General features: G+C 47.1%; 1 protein-coding gene and 1 long non-coding RNA gene across 2 annotated transcripts; one reads left to right on the top strand and one right to left on the bottom strand.

Annotated features, from left to right (window-relative positions):
• Positions 1 to 44: 44 nt before the first annotated feature.
• Positions 45 to 5,355, top strand: LOC116453648. Its single transcript, XR_004243874.1, has 2 exons — positions 45 to 433; positions 5,208 to 5,355. It is a non-coding gene; the product is annotated as an uncharacterized LOC116453648 (long non-coding RNA).
• On the bottom strand, positions 3,899 to 15,625 carry SLC16A5 (solute carrier family 16 member 5). Its single transcript, XM_032129316.1, is given in 5 exon segments — positions 3,899 to 5,200; positions 5,202 to 5,308; positions 6,916 to 7,782; positions 8,764 to 8,907; positions 14,348 to 15,625. Coding segments are annotated over 5 exon segments (1,473 nt in total). The 5' UTR covers positions 14,568 to 15,625; the 3' UTR covers positions 3,899 to 5,065.
• Positions 15,626 to 23,087: the final 7,462 nt, after the last annotated feature.

Raw genomic sequence — 23,087 nt, 5'->3', positions numbered from 1 at the left:
GGGGCGGCCGCCATTTTGTGGGCGGTGCACGGCGGGGCCAGCTCCCTCAGGCGGGGCGGGGCGGCCGCCATTTTGTGGGCGGAGGGCGGGCCCACTCCTTTGAGGAGGAGCGGTGGTGCCTGTCCCTCCTCTCTCTCCCTAAATGTATTGTATATAATTATATCAAAATATAAATAAATATATCAAATATCTCAAGATAAATGAACCTGCGTCGAGGTATTTGACTGTCTCGTTATATGGCAAAGCTTTGCTGTTTAAACGCTTTGTTCTGCAAACCAGCTGACCTTTCCCCACTGATTACTTAAAAGAATTTTCACCTCTGTATGTGTTTTGCTGCTCCATCCCAGTGCTGCTGCCCTTGTGGTAGTGCTGCTCCTGGATCAGTTCCAGTCTAAATAACGGGATTGCAACTCACGAAGCTGAGGGAGAAAAGGTAAAAACATATGTGCAGAGTGAGGTAAATTACCTGGGAAAGAAAATGAAACAAACCCAAGGAGTGAATCAAAAGAGCAGCAGGTGATTCCACCTTGGCTGTACAAAGGTTTGGGCACAGAGCAGAGCAATTCCCTTGTCTTGAACTAACACAGCTCAGTGAAACCACCGCAGTTTTACGTGCTGCAAGAGGGTTCAATTATGGTTCATGTCGTGCAAATAAACAAGGTAAAGGTTAATAAAGATCGTAAATTGTGGGAGTGGACTCTGCAGAAATTTGTATTGCTTTTATTGAAGCAATTACATGCATGGATGTTCTCTGTGGATAAGGCAAGGAACAGGCCGTGAGAACATGTTGTCTTTTGTGTTATCTCAAATACAATTGATTTTCATATCAAGCAAATTAGTCATGGACTGATCCACATGGCACCAGTGACAAGAGTGGTGGGCTGATAACCCACACAGCTGGGGCCACTAAAATTATCTGCCCATGACTACATTAAATAGAAGGATGAGCAAAGAAAGCTTCACTGAATGCAGTAATGCTAAATATTTTAACATTGTAATGGTGTGGGAAGACACAGAACATGAAAGGGAAGGTATTTATTTCTACCTGGTACAAAAGTTTAAGCCAGACTAAGCACTAGCAACTTCAGCTCTTAGCATAATTATCAACTGAAGTCAGTATGTATTTATGTATATGTCTAAATATATATATGTATTTTTATGTGCATATTTGAGTATATATATGTTAAGATGATCAGCAAAGGTGCTACAGACTATGTCTATATTAGAATGTTTTGCTACTGTACTAAGAAATCTCTTCTTATGTGTGCCTTTGTAAGTGGTAAGTGTTGATACACTTTAAAGCTTCATCTGTCATTAAATAGAAGGTAAATGAGCAATGTGGGAAAGCAGGAGCAGAGAAAGCAAACACCGGGAGCTAGTCCATACAAACAGAGCACTACTGGGATTGACTAATAAGGGGGGGGAAACTGTGTTTAAAAAGGAAAAATGCTATTTCTTCTGTTTGTAAGAACTGCATTTACTCACCCAATATTGGCTGTATAGTTTAATGGTCTGAGTGCTCCAAGCACTTGCTGTTTGCCAGAGCAGTTCCCAGAGCAGGGACTGGGCTAGCTGGGGTAGTCACAGCTCCAGGGGCTATTCTGGTGACTTCCATGGCATATTGAAGCCAGAATTCAGGAAATTTTAATTTCTAGTAGTTGTTTCTTTTCTTATAGCTACTAGCCATGTCTGCAAACAGCAAGCCAAGCTCTTAAATTAAGTGATTTTGAACTTCTGAGGTGTCTTAGAGTGTGTTAGATTGCTGTAACCTTTATTTGGGGTTTATTGCTATTAAATATAAATAAATAATCATAAACTTTCCCAATTATTACCCCGGCAGAGAACCTTAGGCTTTAAAGGATCATGATCTTGCAATACTTCAGTGTGAGCTTCCCAGTGAATGTTTAATTTCAGCGAGTAAAGGTGCTTCTTGCCAAAATGCTTATCTTGCAAGAGTCAGAGTATCTTCAGTGATAAAGGGAGCAGGGGAGGGGCAAGAGGGGACCCGGGGAGAAAGGAACATTTAATTCTGGTCAGTTTTTGTTGCTCTGCTGTTTCTCAGAGATTTGTAACCTGGCTGAGTTATTAGTGTTTGTCCCGAATTAAAGCCAGGGTTATTTTACTGTCTGCTGGTGTTAAAGAAACTGCTTCAGTTGGGCTGTGGTTGCCTTGCATAAAGGGCTGACCTTAAACTAATGAGGGGAACTTTTATTGCTTTCTTTTCCTTCTGGTCCCCAAGATTCCTAAGGACTGAGTGTTGCTGCACCTGTAGGATCCCTCTGAGGGGGAACATTTATTATTCTGTAGCATGCTCAGGTCCCTCCTGTTATCCTTTGCCAAGCTCCTGCTCAAGGCAGCTTGGAGTTCAGGTTTGAAACACACACGGGAGAAGAGATCTGCGGAAAGGAGTTACGGGAACTCAGACATCTTATTCACCTGTGGAAACACAGCATAAAATGTTACTTCTTGTCTGCCGAGGATTTGCTTCAAACCTATGGGTTGTGGATTACTTTTAAAGGGTCTGTGGAAAGTAACCAGGGGAGACAGCTCTGTTTTCAGGCTTGAGTTCTGTAAGGCTGTTAGAAAGGTTTCAGTCAGCAAGTTGAGAAATGTTAAAACAACAGGTTTGTGAATTGGTTGTTTTTCTTCCCAGAAACACTCCCTGTGCCTGCGAATAAGTCCCAGTGACCCCAGTGATGAGTCTGGGAATATCAAAAAGCAGTTCTGGAAAGCACTCTCCCTGCTTTCCATCCTAAATTATCTTGCGCTGCTGTGCACAATCAAGAAATGATCAAAACAGGTTTCTTTGCCTTGGTGTAGGAGGAGCTGATCTCTGTGTCAGCTTCAGTTGGTGAAGATTTTTTGGTTTTGTCCTGTATATTTCCTTTCTTATGAAGCAGCCAGGGCAAAAGCATTACAGGCGGAGCAGTTGGCTCCACACAAGAGCCATTCCATTGCTCCTTCACCTAACCTTTGTTTCATGTGAGAAATTTTAGTGGGTTGTAGCTTACACCATATCTTGCCTGGTTTGCCCAGGTAATTTGTAGCAGTGGGAGGATCTGGAGCAACACAACCTCATATTTCCATAAGAAAACAGAAAGGGAATGTAGAAAGGTGAACAGAATTTAAAATATAAGAATTACACACAGAGAAAATAGCAGTCTGTTCGGATGCTTAGCTGTTTATTTGCAATAGCTAGAAGAGATTTGGGACTTAATCCCTTTTCACTGCTTTTTTGAGAAAGCACCCTCATTTTCCTAGGAATGTACACTGGTCTGTTTTGATGAGAAGCACCAGCCCCTGTTTGCTTCATAGTTATGGACTATGTAAGCATTACATAAGTTAATAAACACATGTGATGAGAGATTAGATATGTATATCTCCCACTAATAATCTTATTTAAGTATAGGTTTGATCAGACAATGCAAATCCTCCTGGGTCCGTAATCCCAGGGCAGTACTAGAGAAGATACTGAGCTGCGGGAGCAGGAACCCTTCTGAAGGGCTGATGCCTTTTCTGTGTAAAAGCCAGCTGTGAAAGCCATCGTAGTCTCTGAAGACCTTGGAGTCAGTTTTCCAGTGGTTTCATCCAGAGTGGGGTTTTTTTTGTTGGTTGGTTTGTTTTGTCTGAGGAGCTCTAATGAAAACTGTGGGTTTATCACTAGGAATCTGATAGGACAGTTTTCCAGATAAGCACTGCAGTTGAGTTTGATATAACAGTTCTTAGACAGGTGCTGGAGTTCCATTGAAAGCTGTTACTTCTTCCATTTCACTCCCATTTTGTACTTCCATCTCTTTGATTGTTCTGATGTGTTGGGTTATCTTCATCCGTGTGCTTCATGAGCTGTTATCCACATCTGTTGGATCAGGAATGATACAGAACACGAACAGTTTGCATCTTGAGCTGATGCTGAGGGTGCTGCAGCCATCATCTGAGCAGTGACAAGCCTAAATCCCGGGAATGTGGCAGAAAAAAGCCACTTACAGTCAAGGCTGCATGGCTAGAAAGTCAGCAACACTGGTTTTTCTCAGTATGCTTTCTCCACAGATTTCTTTGTAAGTTCTGCTTGTACTTATAAGAAGTATAAGTTATGTTTGTACAAAGTTCTCTATACTGAGAATGCTGGTGTAATTAAGTTCAGAAGTCTAAGACTAAAGAGCTGAATTGATCTCCACAAAGAGGACATACAGTTGCTTTGAATTTTGCCCTATAAAATAATGCATATCCTTATTCTTAGGTCTAATACCACCCTCCCTGCCCCAAATGAGTTCCAGTTAATGCTGTTTACATGAACCACGAATCCTCTTTTATGTTACATTAAACAGCACTTGAGATATCAGTAGTTATACAAAGCAGGCACTCCAAGCCTTGGTGGGTGGGTTGGTTTTTTTTTTTTGTTGAGGCTCTGGAGCTGAATTTTGAGGCTTTGAAACTGTCCTTGGCATGAAGAACTCCTGTATATGTTTCATAGGATAAAATAGTTGATCTTACTAGAGACTTGTTTGAGTTCTACAACCCACACAGCTGCTTCTGTATAATATTTAGAGATGTGGAAAATAATAACACACGTCCTGTAGAAAGTGTTTGTCTTGCCACCCCCAACATGGGAAGTAACCAGGAAGCCTGTGCACCAAAACTGCATATTCAGATGAGGCAAAAATACTTCTTTGTGAAGAACTACCCATTAATACGTGTTAGCCAGCACTTCCAACTGGAACGTGCTTGTGAAATTCCGTTGACTTCTTAAAGTCAATTAACCCAGTTGAACTGACACAGCTTTTGTCTCCTGGCGCTGGGTTCTGTGGCTGTTATCCCATGGTTTGATTTAGGAGAGCTCAGATCTCTTTGTGCATTGTCTCCTTGGCTGGCGCTGGGTTCTGGGCTGGGCCCGTGGTCTGAATGGCTGTCTTGGAGTCTGCCATGGACCTGTGGAGTGGAAGTGCAAAAGGAAGATGACAGTTGTGGAAAGCAGACTGGTTTTTTCTCATCTGCTGCCAGTGTTGGGCCATGTGTTGCTTTGTACAGACCACTTCATTGTGTTGCTCTTTCTTCCCCTTCTTTATTTTCATACACTTGTGATGTACTCAACTGCTGGAGGGGATTGATTTTCAGCCTTTGGTTCTGTTGATGTTTCACTGTATTGATATCTGGAGGGATTGTCCAAATATGCTTTGGAAGCCTCTCTCAGTTTGTTTTTTTTTTTCCAGAGCACAGAAGCTGAGTCCCATAAATAATGCAGCTGATATGAGGAAGAAGCTGGAATTGTAGAAGACGTAGTGGAAATCACTGGTTACGTCTACCAGGAGACCTGAAGTAGAAGCCATAGCTTAGCCAAAGAGAAGAAGCACACTAAAGGTATACATTTACCTGAATGTTAAACCTGCATCATTCAGCAAACTGCCATATACAAAAGACAAGCATTCTCTGATGAGTTAAGTTCTCTCCTCTTCTCTAGATTCTAGGGATTGTTTACTTTTTTATTTATAGTCTCAAGTCAGGTGATACTTCTGTAGAAAGTATTTCTCAATATACAGAGAAATCAGGAAAGAAAGGAAATTGCAATTTTTCCTCAACCTGCTGCTACATTTCATTTGCTCAGCAGAGGACACTGGTGCCACTGCCACTCAGTGGCTTTTGGAATGAGTGACCCTATTACATCCTAGGGCAGAAAATAGAACAACTAGAGAGAGAAATAGCTCAGAAATTTACATACTAGGGTCTCTAAACTGAACATTTGTCTCTAATCCTGTGTAATGAGGGATAAGGAAATTCGCAGCACAACAAGATTATGACTAACATTAAATGACCTCAATATAAACCGTTTAGAAGCATGAGATATCAAGGGAGTAATTTAACACTAATGTTAGAGATGGAAAAGTGATGCTTGGGCCAAATACATGATGCTTTCCATAGGCTGCTTATCAATGCGGAAATACTGGAATAATGTTTATTTGCTTGTATTTTTCAGTCAAGATTAGTGATGTTTCTTTCCACAGTGCACTTTTCCGTAGCAGATTTTAGGACTACAAACAGAAATGGAGCTGCTTTTACTGTGCTTTGTTTTGCCCATCTGCTGCTCCTGTCAGAGATGTCCAAGAAAGGACCTTTTTTGCTCTTTGAGAAAAGTGACTGACACACTAATGCCAGGGAGTACCATGAAGCATGGTGCATGTTGCCATCACATTATTGAACCAGACATAATTTTCCTGCTGAATAGCCACAATTCATTGTCTGGAGAAGAGAACTAAAGCCTGAACTGAGGTTGACATGCTCAGGTTGACATTTGTTGTTTGTTAGTCTTTTGAATTTACTGCTGTACTGCGGGAGCAGGTGTGTCTTGGACAGGTCACTTAGTGACATTTGGAGTGAACTGTGAATAATTTATTGGACTGAGAGTCATAACTAGCTCCTTTCTTGTCTCCAGAGAAAAATTAATACACTCCAGAACTTGGAGAGAAAGACTGAACAGAAGCTTTTACCACGGGGCTTTTGAATAATGTAGGACTGGTAATAACTCTGAACAGTTAATTTTTTTAATGGGATGTTCACAATTCCTTGAGACTTCATGGATAAAACAATGCAAACTGGCAAAATGGTGAAAGAGTTCACAGTAATTCCTGTCTGCTTCTTGCCACTCACTGGAAAAAAGCTCTCATTGCTCCCATACCTATCAGATCCCTTACCGAGTCATATTTTCAGTCTGCTCTTGATGCAGCTGCAGAAATGACCTTCCAACTGTCAGAAAAGGCTGGTCATTCCTTTCCCACCCTGTCCTTTATATTGCTCCCTTTGCATAACTCACCTACACCATGGGTCTGGAAACTCCTTTATTCCTCTTCTTGATGCTCCCAAACACTTGTCACCAGTTTCCAAACCACCACCTTTCCCCCAGCCAGCTTTCATAGCCTCTCTCACCTGTAAGCGGGGGCCCGATGAGGAGGGTGATGCTCTCCAGGATGGTGAAGAGCCCTAGAGCACTGGAGAACCTGTCCATCTCTACCACATCCATCAGCACCTGGAAAGTGAGCGCCCCGATGCCACTCATGGCTATGCTGAGGATGACACAGTAGAGGATGAGCACACTGAACTCAGCTGAGATGACACAGATGAAATTGCTGAGCCCATAGAGGAGCATGGCCAGGCTGAACAGGTAGATGCGTCTCCCTGTGAAGACTCTGTGTCCTGAGAGCAGCCCTGTGAGAGGGCGGATGAAGATATTGATGAACCCGATGATGGAGATGAGAAGGGCTGCCTTGTGTTCCTCCACCCCGTTGTGGATGGCATAAGGCACAAGGTAGACATGAGGTAAGGCAAACCCCATCATCATCCAGGTCACTCCAATAGTGTAAATCTGGTAACCTTTGTTTTGACAGAAGATGTCAAAAGCCAGGTACTTCTGCAACACCTGGAAGCATTTTGTCCTTCTGGTGTGCTGCTGGAGCATGGGGTGGTGAGGAGATGCTCCATTGGACAGCTGTGCCTCTTGTGCTCTGTTCCCTGGCTCTTCTTCAGGCTTGGCAGACTGTGAGAGTGACCCTGATGCCAGCTGAATGGGTCTCATGATGGCTCCACAAACACAGCAGTTCAGTAGTATTCCTCCGAAGATGAGGAAGGTGTTTCTCCAACCCATCTCATCCAGCAAGTATTGAGACAGCAGTGGCCACACCGTGAAACCGAGCGAGACGCCAGTGGAGGCTACGGCATTGGCCAGTGTTTGCCACCGTACAAAGTAGTAGCCCAGCACAGTCACTCCTGCCTGGAAGCTGAAACATGATCCCAGACCTAAAAGTGAGAATAAAAGAGTAAATGATCCTTCTATGTTGTCTTAAAGGGCGAAAATTCAGGGTGTACCCACAGATGACTTCATCTGCCACTGAAGCATTTTCTGACCTGCCAGGCCACACATCCCCCAGGGACTGATTAATACTCAGAAACCTCACATCAGGGATGAAGAAGGATGTTGTGTGTAAATTAAACTATTTGTGTTCTTGAGTATAGTAATATACTCATCTAAACGGACATTTTTCTGGGACACACCGCAATTCCTAAAGTTGTTATGGAATTGTTCATTAAAAACTTGGGTGTAACACCACATGCAACAAGCACTGCTGCTTTCCTGATGCTTTCATCAGGGCTTAGGGAGTTGCTTGTTTTTCTCTCTATGCAGTGGCCACTGCTTAACTTGCAAGATCCACCAGGATTGGTCCCAGAGTGGGGAATTAATTTCTCTTGCGTTATTAAAAACCAAGAGTTGAATGTCCGTTACATAGGAGAAATATTTGGAAAGGAAAAGTTCCCATCTGTTACTTCTGTTCAAAACCAACATGGTCTTTTGTTAGAAAAAGATGTCTCCATTCTCCCCCTGATTGGGAGTGGTGAAATACAAGCCCAGGGAACCTGGGAAGGACATTATCCCAACACATTATGTTCAAAGATTGGAAAAACAGCAAAAAACCCTCCCTTCTTGAAAGACAAAAGGCTGAGAAGCTACTAAAAAGAACAGACATCCTTTTTCTCCATTTTACCCTCTGGAGACCTGTAGCTTTTTCCAGAGAAACACTTCCCAGCGAGCTTGAGTGGGTGAGGTGTGTGCTAAAGGGGTGTGAAGGCCAAGTCTAGTGGCTGTAGGATTCCTGCTGTGCTGGGAGGCTGTTGAGTTCTCCTATTTCACAGATGAGTGGAAAAATGTGACCACTTAGTTGGGGCTCTCCCATTTCCCATCTCCAGCACAGCAGCTGAGTTTCCCTGCTCTCTGGTACGTACCAGTGATGAGGCCGGCCGTGAGGTACAGCTGGCTGATGGACTTGCAGAAGGAGCTGGACACCATTCCCAGCCCGCTGAGCAGCCCACCCAGCATCACCACAAACCTGCAGCCAAACCGCTTCACCAGGATGCTGCAGAGGGGCCCTGGAAGCAGAGAAGAAAAAGGGGAAGCAGTTAGGGAGGAAGGAAGTATTTTGTATGTGCTGGATTGCTGCAATTATCGAATGATGTAGTCTAAAGACCCCAAGGGTTGTCCCAGCAGCTTAATGTAGTGGGGGAGACAGGAAGAGAAAATCTGTTCTGTGATCCTCCCAAGTGCTTGGCCAGCTTGTTGGCTGAGGGGAAGTCTGTGATCTGCTGGGATTTTGACCATCAAGTAGGATGTGATGGATTTTCATTAAAACCCTTGGAAATGGACTTCTGGTGAATTCCATGATATTGTGATAAATTACTGGTTTGTTAATGACATTTAACATCCTTCATTTTGGGGCAGGGAAAGATTAGTTCCCACCTGCAGTCCATCAGTGGGAAGGTGCTTCTCTCTGCATGTTCTGGCAGAAGAGGATCTGAAGGTAGAGTTTCTTTTCCTGTTCCTTTGAGGATCCTCAAGGTTTTCCAGGTTTTATTAACTTTTTTCCCCAATTCTGAACATTTAAGGTTATGCAAGCAAATGCAAAATTACTGTAAGCTGCAGAATTAGGAGTCAGTCAGTGTAGGAAATATAACCTGTGGCGTATTTGTGAACTAAATCAATGTCTGGTTTGAAATAAAATCCACACAGTCAAGTGAACAGTGGAACATTATTAAAATTACGAGTGCAGCTGTCTGTATTTTGATCTGCTTGGGAAATTTTCGCTTCAGACTTCACTGGCCTTTGAAAAACTGTCCAGCAAATGTGATTGGATTATTTTTCCTCCTGCTAAAGACATTAAGGATGGTACTGCTGTTTAACTAGCCCAAGAAGGCATACATTGAACACTACAAAATAATGAGATTGGCTCTAAAAACCATCAGAGTTTTTCATTATTAGTTCCTGGTTGCTTGTTGTCTGGATTTCAAATGTTATTTCTCACTTGCCTGGGGCTTTTGTGGTTTCTTTTGCAAGAATAGTATCAACTAAAGTGCTGCATTTGTATGAGTTAGTCCAGAGTTTCTGTGTGCATGGATATCTAGGAGCAGGAACCTGTAAGGGCCTGAAATTCCCTTTTGGAGACAGATGTAGGACCCTGAGATCTCTCAAATTATCTTATAACAAAATAATCGTTAATGGCTTTTACCTAGGAACACAGCACCAATAATGGGATATGTTTGGTTGAGTTATGAGCCATTGTTTGCCCTGTGCCCTTCCCCGTTTCCTTCCATAGCTCTCCTGCATCGAACCTTCTCCCAGGACTGACTGCTCTGAGAACAGGCTGCTCTGCCCATTTTCCTTTCTCTTCCAATTTTTGCAACAAATAATTTTTTCCCCCCCTTCAGTTCCTCTGAATTAAAAAGAATAAAGGTGAAGAAAAGAGAGAGGCACTTCTAAGAGATACTGGTGACAGCGGAATGCAATTTTGGGAAAGATTTAAGTGCTGAAATGATGAATGTAACTGGAGAACCTGAATCAAGTAGAGCCTGGCCCCTTGCAAAGGACGTCAGAAGTTGCAGCAAAAGCCATATGTGCTTGGCCTGAGAGGGAGGCTTTGATCTCTGCTTATTTTGTTGATTTTTCCTTCTGGTTTATGTTACTGCTGCCTAGTGCTACTGGGGGACAAGAACAAGCCCCCCTGTGCTGTAACACCCTGCAAGAGGAGACATAACTGGCAAGAAAAGTACAACTTTCTGGCTGTGCCCTGACAAATTCTATTGTGAATATCATTAATGTGAGGCTATTCTTTCTTTATCTGTTGCAGTGGGGATCCTGCAACACGCATATATCAAACCAGGAGTCCCGTGGAAAGGAAATATATATGGACAGACAGATTCTTGATAGCTGTTTCAGAGAGATGTTTATTTCTCCAGCCGCATGGCCGGGGCTCAGCGGAGGAACTGTTCCAGTCACGGGACCAAGGGTCCTTCTGCCCGCGCAGGGAACACAAACCAACCCATGGGAACGAGGCTGAGCAGGGGCAGGGAAACCCCGTGTCTGTGCCCTCAGGGCCCCTCTCCCAGGGCTACACGGCGGGGGAGAGACCCCAACACCTCACCCGTTTTATTTTAATAAAAGGAGTATGAAAACAACTGGATAAACATAACAAGAACAGTTTCAGAACAAAACAAGCCACCCTCCTGAGTCTTTAAATGTCCAAACAGATTCTCTGGAACATCTTAGGGCTGACAGAAGGGAGACAGAATTCTCTGAGCATGCTTTGTGGGGAAACTGAGGCAGGAGAGGGTTTAACTTCTTCCCTCCCCCTTTTCATCCCCCACTCGGCATTGGAAAGGGATTTTTGGGGAAACAATTGGCAAAAGCATGGTTTTGTGAGGGAAACCATGGATGAAAAAACGGATTGGGAATACACTGGGGGTAATAGGACATAGGGTAAAAGGGAAAGGTGGGATTAGGAAAGGGAGACTGTAGGGGGGACTTACAATAGAGATACTGTCTAACATGACTACGATTTTTTGCATATATACTGCCTTTTACAGGAACACCATCAGGCCCAGTGACCTGCGATGCTTGTAACCCTTTTCTACCTCGTATAATTTTGAATTGCACCACCTCTCCATCTCCCAAGCTTGGGATGCATTTTTCAGGGTTATTCTTTTTAATAGCAGTTCTATGCACGAATATGTCTTGCTGGTTGTCACACCTTGTTATAAAACCATAATTTTGCTTAACATTATACCATTTTACTATCCCTAAGATCTTAGTTTCTATGATCTTTTCCTTTTTCCGAGTGGCTGCTGTTTTCTGTCTCGCTGCGTCTTTGCTCTCTCCTTCGGTCGCTCCCGTGTTGGAATTGTCGGGGCTGCTGGTGCCTGCGCGCTCTTCCCGGGGTCGCGTTCGGGGCTGCGCGGGCCGGGCCGGGCCACGCCGCTCAGTTCTCCGTGCGTCGCCTCCTCTGGTCGCAGCTTCGCTGCCAATGCCGGGCGCTGCATCCACGTCTCGGCCGGGCCCCCGAGCGACGACCCCCCCGCGCCCTGCTCCAGCGCGTGTTTCGGTTCGGCGCGGCTCCGTTCCACCGCCGCTGCCGCCAGCCGCCGCCCGCGCGCCGCCCCTCTCGGTCGGGCGTTCCCGGGGCTCGCTCCACCACGCGCTGCGCAGGGCCGGACAGACACTGCCGGGTCCCGCCGCTCCCGCCGCTCCTCGCTCCGCCGCCGACACTGCGGCTCGCGTGGCTCCGCCCGCACGCAGGAACTGCCTCGCTGCTGCTCGCAGAGCACACGGTGCACGTGGCCTGGGCCGCACAGTCCCTGCACCAGGCTTCCCTTCGCCAGGACACAGCTGACATTGCTCAACAGTCTCAGTAACTAAATAATATTCACGAAAATATTCTTCCATCGGCATATATTTTGACTCCAGTATTAACTGTGTCCAAACGGTTTTCCAAAAGCCCTTGGTAAGAATTAAATCCCAAGAAACATAGAAAAAGTTCTTAAACAACCATGCCAGGAAGTGTTTCAGTTCTTTTTGAGCTTGAATCAAGCTAAAATTTACAAATCGTTGTTCAAGAATCGTTTTAAGTTTAAGATAAATGTCCATATGCGGCTCGGAGAGCCAAGAGTCTTCCCACGGTTCCTCCATAGTTTAGATATGGAATAGCAAAGCAAAACCAAGAAGAGGAATCCAAAGTTTCCAGGGTTTACTCACACAAATCAGTCGCTTAGGGATCGGGGATCGTTCTGCTCACAAATCTCCACCATTTGTTGCAGTGGGGATCCTGCAACACGCATATATCAAACCAGGAGTCCCGTGGAAAGGAAATATATATGGACAGACAGATTCTTGATAGCTGTTTCAGAGATGTTTATCTCTCCAGCCGCATGGCCGGGGCTCTGCTGAGGAACTGTTCCAGTCACGGGACCAAGGGTCCTTCTGCCCGCGCAGGGAACACAAACCAACCAACGGGAACGAGGCTGAGCAGGGACAGGGAAACCCCGTGTCTGTGCCCTCAGGGCCCCTCTCCCAGGGCTACACGGCGGGGGAGGGACCCCAACATTTATCTAATTTATAACTTTTGGATCTTTGTATTACCTTTTACTGTGGTTCCAGCCTCCTACACAAAAATTACTTCATTAAAGATGACAGGATAATTGACATTCTTGTAGATACTGCCAGAATTGTCCTTCCTGGACATGCTGGGACCAAGCTGCTTCTGAGACCATTTCCTAGAGCCAGCAGGTCCCAGTTGGATCCTTCCCACTAATCACAGAAGGATCACAGGGGCTGGAAGGCAGGATGGGGAATGCCCAACAGCTTCCAAATTCCAAGCCCCAAGGATACTGCTCTATTTCTGCTGACTCTCAGTGGTGATTCCTCCCCTTATCGCTTCCCTCGACACCTCTTTCAATCTGCACCTTGATATTCTGGACCCAGCTGTTTCTGCTAAGGTGTAAACTCTCAGTTTCATGCAGGTGGCTGCCAGCCATGTCCTACCACAGCCTTCACATCAGTGTGACTCAGGGCTCTGGGGTTGTTTTTTTTTTCCTTTATCACGTAGTGTCAACTTTCACCAGCATTAGAAGGGAGCAGGTATGAACTCAGGGAGAAGCTTGGATACATGGGCAACCCTGGGAACTCTCCCTCTGTTGCCTGGTAGGGTTTGGGTTGTCTGTTTATCGAGTAAGCACAGGATTTGTATGGGGCACAAAGCACAGGCCACTCTTTGGGAAGCCCTCAAGCTGCTGGGGATTTGGTTTTCTCTCTGCAGAAATAGAAAAGCATCCCTGCATCTGCGTGTGGAATCTGGGACCACTGTCCTGTGTTACTCCCACATTTTATTTTGAGGGGAAAACCAGTGAGTCACTCTACTATCCACAGAGCACAATGCTCCTTCCACCCCTGCAGCCGGAGGGTGCTGCCTGACCCACATTCTGCACTGATCCAGCCCTGCGCATGTCCACCCTGATGCCTGCGTGGGTGTGCGCTCCGTGCCACTACCCAAGGAGCTGCTTTTAAGGCTTTGCCTCAGCTGGCAGCTTGGAGGAGCTCAGCTTTTGGCATCTCTTCAGCCACAAAGAACAGAGCTGTCATGTGGCACTTGGAAGGAGATGTGCTCTTGTGGACAAGATAAACCAAGAAAGTAGCAGAGCTCCAGCACTGTGTGCTGGCTTATTCAAAGAGCTTATGTGAGAAATAACTATGTTCTTGCTGATCTGAAAAACTGGGCTGAGAAAGGGATTTGCCTTCTTTGACCAAGGGTCTTGGCTGACTCTGAGAGTGACAAAAGGGACCATAGAATCTGTGGACACTTAGCTTTGGACTGTGGGATCCAAGTGGCTTGAAGATGCTGTGTACTGCCAAACAGCTACTCTGCTTGGACCTCCCAATCCCTTCCACCGCCCGCCTTAATTAAATGGTGGAAGTATCCTCATTACATCCCTCCACCAGCAGCACAAGGGCAGGAGGTGGAGGAGGCCATTCCCTGCTGTCACTCACCCCCTCCATGCAGCACGGCCACCATGATGGACGGGAACCACGATGTCTGGCTGTTGCTGGCCTGGAACTCGTGCTGGAGGTCCGTGAAGAAGACACCGATGCAGCAGGGGAAGCCCAGCGTCAGCCCTTGCAGCAGCACTGCAGCCAGCAGGACCATCCATGCCCATCCTCGGTCCTGGGGTTTGGCAGTGCCGTGTCCTGCTGCTTCTCCTTGGGACATGATAGCTCCTTTCTCCTCTAAGCCAGCCTGCCGGGGAAGGGAGTGCAGCTACCATGCAGCCCTCAGCCCAGCAAACAGGCCTTCAGGGAAGAGCGTGATGGTGTTCCTGAGGCTCAGAGCACCGGTCTCCCACACCTTTCCCAGCTGACACTCTTGACTTCTTGCTCTGCATTTCTTCCAGCACCTCCCTTCCTTCTCACTACAGGATCCTGGCACCAGATTGCTTAAGAAACCACTGCCTTCTTTTATATTTCACAAGACTGCTACCACAGCCAGGTAGAGGACAGGACCACACCTCCTCTGAGGTATGAATTGGCTTTACCTAGCTCCACCCTTATTTTCTCTTTCACCTGCTTTCGTCATATGGAGTCCCCTTGCTGGCAATTGCTAAGGTCACTCAGTCCCCATGCCAAGAAGAGGAAGAAAAACTGCAAATGCCAAGTAAAATAGAAACCTATAAAGGTTGCATGTCACAGCAGAGCTCAGTGCGAACCTTTCAGGAAAACTACACCTACCTACAAAGTGGTGGTGATAAAAAAACATTTTTAAAGCCATTAATTAATTAGAATCCAGTGATGGCAGATAGGCTTTTGCTTTACCTCTCTAGGTCTAGAGCTGCTTCTGAGAGATCCCAGTTTGGATTTCTCTGAGACTGGCAGCTTGGAAGGTATAGCAATAGCATTCCCCATCCTCTCCACATGAATAAACATGCATAAAATAATAATCTCTGGCAGCTGGATGAGCTCAGAAAAAGTGCCCATAAGGTCACTGCACAGCGCAATATTTACTTAGCACTCAAATGGTGTTTTTTCCCTGACACAACAGCTGCATATAGGTTTTGTGTGCAGCTTTAGAGATGAATAACAGTTTGATTTTGCTCATTATTTCAAATATGCCCTGGTGGCAGAAAGTTAGTTTCGTACCTCAGGCTGAGACCAGAACTGGTCAAACGAAGGGCGGCGCCGCGTGGCTGCGGCTCATCCCCTGTGTGCGCAGCCCGGTCAGCTCATGGCCCGCGGTCAGACCCTTCTGCTTCAGTAGCGACTACAGGCTTTGATGAAGTCTTTGCAATATTAACCTAGGCATCATTTCTGTAAACAGGGCTCTTATGCTGGCTGGCTCACAGCCAGAAAACAAAAAAAAAAAAAAAAGGCTGGGAGCAGAAGGGGCCCGTGGGAAGGGGCTCTGAGATGCAAATCACGGTGGTGGTGCTCAGCACACTTTAATCCTTTGTCCACTTTAGCTGGGCGCAGATAATGCAACTAATTCAAGTGCTTGTCTCTGTGGTGTGAATTAGCTGGATGACAGCCTAAAACCTCTCCCCGGCAACAGCAAACCTGCAAAAAAAGGCAGAAGCACAGCTCCTCTCTGTTCCCAGCTGCCCTGTCCAACTCTTGAGTTTGTCCAGCAGATTCCTGGCTCCCCTCACATCTCCCTGGGCGCCTGCTCACAGGGGAGGACTCTCCAGTGGGGCTGCAGACCCCATGGCTTTCATCCACTTTCTGCCCCTGGCTGCAGGACACCTTTGCTCCTGGGCAGCCCGACCTGCACAGTCGCTGCAAGGACCCTGGGGATGTGCTGCCAGGTGCCACACGACCTCCTCGCTGCCTCCTGCCTGCATGTAGGTAAAGGAACAAGTTTGTTCCAGCTCTGGCTTAGCCGGCTGTGCCACACCGAGCAACAGCAGCGCAGCAAACCCTCGGATTAACCCTTCCAAGGTATCCAGATAGGATGGACTGTGTGAAAGTGGAAGGCTGGTGTGTGTTGTCCTGCTCCTACGGGCTTGATGCTCTCAGGCAACCTGCTCCTGGTGTTGAGCAATGAACGTGACAGCACCGGGACACCTGTGAAACACGGGCAGATTTTCACACACACGTGATCATCCCACGTTAGTAGGGTTGGGAATAGGATTGGAGTTCACAGCAATAGCCACATCTGGGTGCCTACTGCAAACAGTGTGCTTTTGTTGGGAGCAGGTGAACGGTGCAAAGGTGCTTCTCTCTACCAGCCTGTGGAGCACCTCAGGACATGTGAGTGCCCTGGATGGGACACAGGGAATAACTGCCTGTTTCAGTCTTTCTCTCCAGCCACTCTCTGGCAGTCACTGTCTGCCCTGATAAGCTAATCCTCTCCTGTTGATGGCTGAATGTTGTTTCTTCTTGCAGTGATCCCCAAGACATCAGCATTCAAACCTTGGACTTCCCTAGGTGTTGTGGAGTAGCCCTGGTAGCTGTTGCTTACGGCAGCAGACCAGGAATGCTCACACAGTGACTCTCCCTTCTTCTTCTGTACCTCAGTTTCCCTTAGCTCCGATAGGGGACAAACAGCTGCTGGCATAAGGGCTCCTGGCTGCTCCCTGCAAGGAGATGCAGCCCTTTGTGCCAAGAGACACAAGGGCCTGGGGCATTTATGTAGCTCACCTTGAAGGAAGAGGTTTATATTTTGCAAATTCAGGTTTATGTTATGCAAATAAGGATATTTATAGTGTTCAGTAAGAACTTGTAGCTGGTGGCACCTCTGTAGGGAGATGAGCAGCCCACTTCTTCTCTGGAGCTGCTGAGGAGGGACACCCAGCCACAGGATGCAGCAGGGAAGTAGTGAGTGTGGCTGGGGGGAGGCAGAACCACTGCCCAAAGCAATGGGGCTTGGAAGGGTGTTCAGAGACTGGACAATGCCTGTGGCTTGGGAACAGGAATGGGAATGGAGAAGAAGGTTTCTTGCACCCTCCTGCCATTGAGCTCAGCCCTGGTATGCGCTGGACACATATTTTATGAATGTGTAAAATAATCTGCCTGTACAGAATCGAGATGTTTACTGTAAACTGAGCGGGGCAGTAAACTGCTTTTTGGGGTCGCTAAGTGTCTGTTGAGGGTAGGAAAGCAAAGCACTTTGTCTTGGTAAATACCTTTATAAGTGACTTTTTAAGTACATTTTCATTCTGAGACCGTGTCTCGCTTTGCCATCCTCTCCCATGTAGCTTATATTATATCCCAGCTGACTTTTCCAAGGTCACCCAGTGAGGTGACAGCAGAGAATCCAGATTTAGCTCTGATTAAAGCATCAGCCCAAGTGGTGCAGCCTGGCCCAGTGCTACGGGCTTGTCTCTGCTGGATGTCACTTGTCAGCCGTTGGTTGCAGCCCTCAGGGGACAGGCTGTGCCTGGGGCACGGTGGAGGTGGCTGCAAGTCCCCTGCTCTCTGCCTGTCCTTACCAGCACATTACAGCTTGGTAAACCAGCCCCGTGCTCCGGAGCCTCAGCAGCAGCTTTCGGGCAGGCCATGTCTTAAGGACATGGTTTAGTGGTGGCCTTGGCAATGCTGGGTTAACTGTTGGACTCAATGATCTTAAAGGTGCTTTCCAACCCAAATGGTTCTGTGATTCTTTGTGGCTGGAAACCAAAGTGGAAACGCCTCAGAGCTTGCAAATCACACTTGAGAAAGACCAGTTGAATTTGTTCCAGAGATCCAGATTAGCAAATCCTCTGGCAGATTGATTCTTGCAGAGGAAGTGCAGGGGGTTGTTTGGTTTTGGGTTTTGTTTTTTGTCTAAAGCAAGGGAAATGAAGTGACATTTCAGCTGTGGGATTGCAGAGCGCTTTGTGGCAGGGAGCTGCTCCTGCCCCAGCTTCAGTCACAAATCAAACTCCTGCTCTGATCCATCCCTGGAATGTAGACAGACCCAAGAGAAACCAAGCTCTCAGAGCACCTCAAAACAGATTCCTGAGGACAGGAATCTGAACAACCCTGGCAAAACCCCTTCAGACCAGCTCTGCTGGTACTGAGAAAATGGTGCTGTGCCAAGGATGGAGGAAGTGCTGGTTTATCCTGAGTTTCCCAAGCAGTTCCCATAGCATCACTCCCACATCCTCCCCCTGCAAAAGGGATCAGGGTCCTGCCTGCAGTAATTGGTCTTAATTAGCCTGACCAGCCTCATCTGTGTCCTCCTCCCACACCCCCTCCACCCTGTTTGTTCCCCAGCTGCATTTAAGTCCAGATCCTTGCCTGGCTTGCTTTTTGCTCAGTTTCACCGCTGCTTTCTGCTCTCTTGGGTTGACTTTGGGTCTGTCTGGCTGCTTTGTACTCATTAATCACTGACAATGTGGGTATAAGACCAGGTGAGAAGTGCCCCTTTTGGGATTAGGTTTAATGGCTATCAGCCAGTGCTGGGATAACACAGCTTAGCCTGGAGATGGGAAATGGGAGCTGAGGAGGCAGCTGGCACCAGAGCATGCACTGACAGCTCCCACTAGCCTGCAGGAATTCAGCAAGATGTGGCTTGTCCCTGCTATTTATCCCGGTGGTAGATCTCTGGCTGTGGGTGACTGCAGATGGTTTGTGTGCATGCTGGTCCTTGCCCTCCTGACTGCTACCAGAGCCTGTGCTTTGTGTAGAAGTGTGGTGCCAAGAAGGACAGCATTCCCTGAGGCAATGGGGATCTGGAGATGAGTCTGAAGAGGATGTTGCGTAAACTCACGCTGGAGGTGTCTTTGGAAGCGGGTCTGGCTCGTGCTGTGTGGCACTCTAACCTGCCACACTGCCCTGGCCTGCCCTGGGAGTGGGCAGAGGGCGGGACTGATGGTGGCATGGAGTATCTAAACACATGGAGGTCCTTGCTAGGAGCCTGGCTGAGGTTGCTGAGGATATCTGGAAGCTGCTGGTGCTTTTCTTCCAGCAATTGCCTGCGTTTGTGAAGATGAGGAGAGGGGTGTGTTCCTGGGAAAATGAGGCTTTTCAAGAAATGAAGTTACCTTGTCATTAGGAATTAGGAAAATTCCTGCAGTAGGTGAGATGTGGCAGAGGAAAGGGGCAGTGGGATACGATGCAGCTGTGGGTACAGTCTAACCCTGCTGCAGGGCATCTCTTTCACAGATTGACATTTTGAGCCTGAGCTGTGGCTGAAGGTTCCCTCTAACAAGCTCTTAATTATAATTATAATTGGCTTTTATTAATGAGGAATAAGGGACTCAGTGGGAGTAGGATCAAGAGAAGTGTTTCCTTGTGGCTGACTGCTGGGTCGATGGAGGAGGTTGTGGGGGGTTGAAGGTGCTCAGTCAGAAATTTTGGAGCATGGTTTTTAGGAAGCCAGCTGGTTTTTGGGCTTCAGCTATTCAGCTTGGCTTTTTATCTCTCAGCGGATGCTCTGCCACCCCAGCCAGGCCCTGCTCAGATCTCCTGTCCAAGGAAGATGTCCTGCTCTGAGAAAGGTATAGGTGATGCTTAGAGGTCACAACAGGGTAGGAGAGAAGATCCAGCAACTTAGTGCTGACACTTAGGCTCTTCCTGCCCATATCCAGAGTGATCATAATGCTCAATTTTGTGGTTTCTGGAAGAGGAAAGGCAGGAGCTTGTTATCCCAGTGGGAAGTGCAGATCCCTGTACACCTTAGGGTCATATTGTCGGGGGGGTATGGAAACAGTAAAATGTGGCTTTGACCCTGTGTTTCATGGGCAAATCCCCTTTGGTTTGGCAAATATGACCATCCCCTTCTTACTTTTTACATGTTTCTTTGTATTAAAATTTTAGGGACATTAGATTGAGGATGACCATTTATTAGGTGTTTTCTATCCCTGTCTAATCTGCCTGCTTTTCTAAAACATCTTGAACTCAGTGCTCAGGTTAAAGGCCTGTCTCCTTGCTTGGTTGCCCAAATGGTTTTCCTCATTTTTAGGCGCTGTCATTTGAATTCATCAGGATCACTGGTGCATGTTTTCCTGGCTGTGGTAAAGGACCTGCTGCCCAGACTGTCCTGAGCTCAAGGATTTTCTTGGTGACACAGAGACCAGTGGAGCTCTCAGCTCACTGAGGGACAGTTTCATGTGTCTCACACTTGAGTACTCTCTGCACTTCAGACTGCTGATGGACTTGGGTCACATTCCCATCTGCTAAAGTCTGGGAAACACCTAGGAGAGCTCCAATAGGAAATATTGCCAGAAGGTCAATTATCTTTTGAGATAAGCCTTTTCTCATCTGTTACACCACAATCTGAAGGTAATTACTGGGGCATTGCAGCTCTTTGTTTACCGTGGTATGGAGTAACCAATGTGTTTCTCCAGCCTGGGAAGCAAGAGGGTATGTGGTGGTTATTTACCCATGTGAAAGTTGGGTTAAACCTTCAATAACTGCCTCAAAACCAGATCTAGGTGGAAGGACATGGCCAAGGTCCTTGTTTCCCAAACAAGTTACTAAGCTGGGTTGAAAATATCTGCAGGCTTCCTGTCTGCAGACAGATCTGGCTTGATTACTTTGTTCCGGGTGAGGGTGGGCGGGTAAGTGACAAATTGACCTTTGCCAGTGTGCGAGAGCCTGAGGCAGAGCAGAACAGCGTGTGGAGGGGTTGTGCAAGATGCATGTATGGCTGTAGCAGGACCTCTGCACCTCTGGGTTTCACCCTCCCGCATGTGCAGAGGGGAAATGCAGCCGCAGTTTCCACTGCATTTTGCTGGAGCCCCAGGCCAAGCAGTTGGATGCTGATAGGTGCCTGACACTGCTGAAACCCTTTCCTATCTTTAATGTCAATTACTGTTTCCTCTTTGTCCACAGACACAAGCAGGCAGGCCAGAAAAACAAATTAATTGTGTTCCAGGCAAAACTGTTGGGCAAGGTGAGCTGCCAGCTGGGGTGACTAGTGGGAATGTTGTGGGGAGGTGAGCACCAGCCCCAGGGAGTCAGGTGGGCTCTGGACACAGCCTGGGGGACAAGAGGGAGCCTGAGCCTCTCTTTCCAGAGGAGGATGTGGAATTGCTCCTTTCATGTGCTTTCCAGTGTAGAAAAGTCTGATGATGGGGTTTTCAAGTCCCTCTCTCATAGCTTGGTGCATGCACTACCTACTGACTTTACCCTGGCTATCAGAAAATCTGTGATGTTTTGTTAGTCATCTTTCCCCCAAGCACTTGGCAAAGCCACCTGGAGAATTTTTTCCCCCTACTTGTCTCTGGGGGTAGGAGGGATCAAGTCCTGCTATGGGCAGGTACTAAATCCCTTGGGTGTTTTTGTGGTGCCATTTACCTCCTGCCTTGGTGGTGGCACAGCCCCATGGACAGAGCCCCTCGCTCACAGGAGCCGCTTGTCCCTGGGGATGTCCCTTCACTGGGTATCTCACATCTTCTTGGGGCAACAGCATTTGGAGGTAGCCTGGGGTGCTCTGACCAACTCAGACAAGAGTCAGGGCCGTAACCCTCAGCTGAGGCCAGTTCTGCTGCAAACCATCCCCCTTTCATTCTCTGCTGCTGCAGCAGCTCTAGAGCAGCCTGGGTTTGGTAACAGCGAGAGCTGAGCTCTGGGCTAGCTCCTGGCAGCAGCAGGACCAGCACATTAAGAGCTGGTGTACAGGGTTCATTTTTATTTTGGCTAAGTTAACACACACTGCCAATCCCACACAACCTCTCGTCGCTTGGTAATGCTGAGGCATCACCTGTTTCCTGCAGCAAGTAAATAAATAAATTTTTAAAGGAGTTAATGGATTGCACAGCCTTGGATGGGAAAGTGAGGGATGGTGCAAAGACCTGGCAGCTCCAGCTTGTGGTTTCCGTAGGAACCACTGAGTGATGCTTGTGTCTCCTGCATGGTGATGTGGCATTGTGTTAGAGGAACCGCCTGCCTGACAGACCTGGAGCTGGTTAAAGGTCCTGCACAAAGGCTTTTCCAGCTGATGTGGCCTTATAGGACAGCCCTAAGGTGGGGTAGCAGGGAGGTTATGGCATTATGGAAATTGCTGGCTGTAACCTGAATTTCTGCTGACAAGCCCTCCCTGAAAACAAATACATGTGTGGTGTCAGCAGTGCCAGCCCTGCAGTTTCCACCTCTGCCCAAGACTCTGCTGGCACTTGAAGTGTGGCTTTGCTTTGGGCAAATTCACTGGCAGTGCAGACCTCAAGTCAGGTCTAGGATAGAGAGATGGGTCAAGAGGTTTGAAAATACTGTCTTAAATCAACTCATGCTATGTGGTGACTTGGCTCAGCCATGGTTTCTGGTGAGCTCCCTGTGTACAGAGTCTCATCCTCTTCCACTGTGCTGGTGTTAAACCCTGGTTTGGGGATGTGTCAACCCATCCCTGCTCTGTGGCTTTGAGGGTTGGGTGGCAGTGAGGATGGAGACAGGCAGCTTTCAGAGCACCCAGAGGAGGCAACAGCCACTTGGAATCAAAAGCAGGATTAAATCAATCCAGGATTTCCCATTCTTCACTTGTGTCCTTGCTCCTCTTTTTCACTGTGTTTGGCCTGAATCGCCAACTTCTGGCAGCACCAAAGCTGCAACAGTCAAGACCCTTCTTCTGTGTGGTCCAGTGTCAAGCAGGGGTTTAGCAAGTGACAGCTGACAAAAAAACCCCTCTTCCTTTTTTAGCTACTTACATTTAGTGGCTGTATTAATGTTCTACTTGCTTGTAGTTGTCAGTGGAAATGGTTAAGATAAATGTGGAATTTGAGATTATTTTATAGAAGAAAACAGAAACAAGCTTCAGTTGTACCTTTATCCTGGAAAGCAGCCTAGGACTCCAGAATCTCATTAGATTCTCCTTTTAGCA

The sequence above is a fragment of the Corvus moneduloides genome, chromosome 19 (assembly GCF_009650955.1).
Source record: "Corvus moneduloides isolate bCorMon1 chromosome 19, bCorMon1.pri, whole genome shotgun sequence".
In the NCBI taxonomy this organism is placed as follows: Eukaryota; Metazoa; Chordata; class Aves; order Passeriformes; family Corvidae; genus Corvus; species Corvus moneduloides.
Note: the sequence above shows the minus strand (reverse complement) of the source record. Positions and strands in the feature narration are given on the sequence as shown.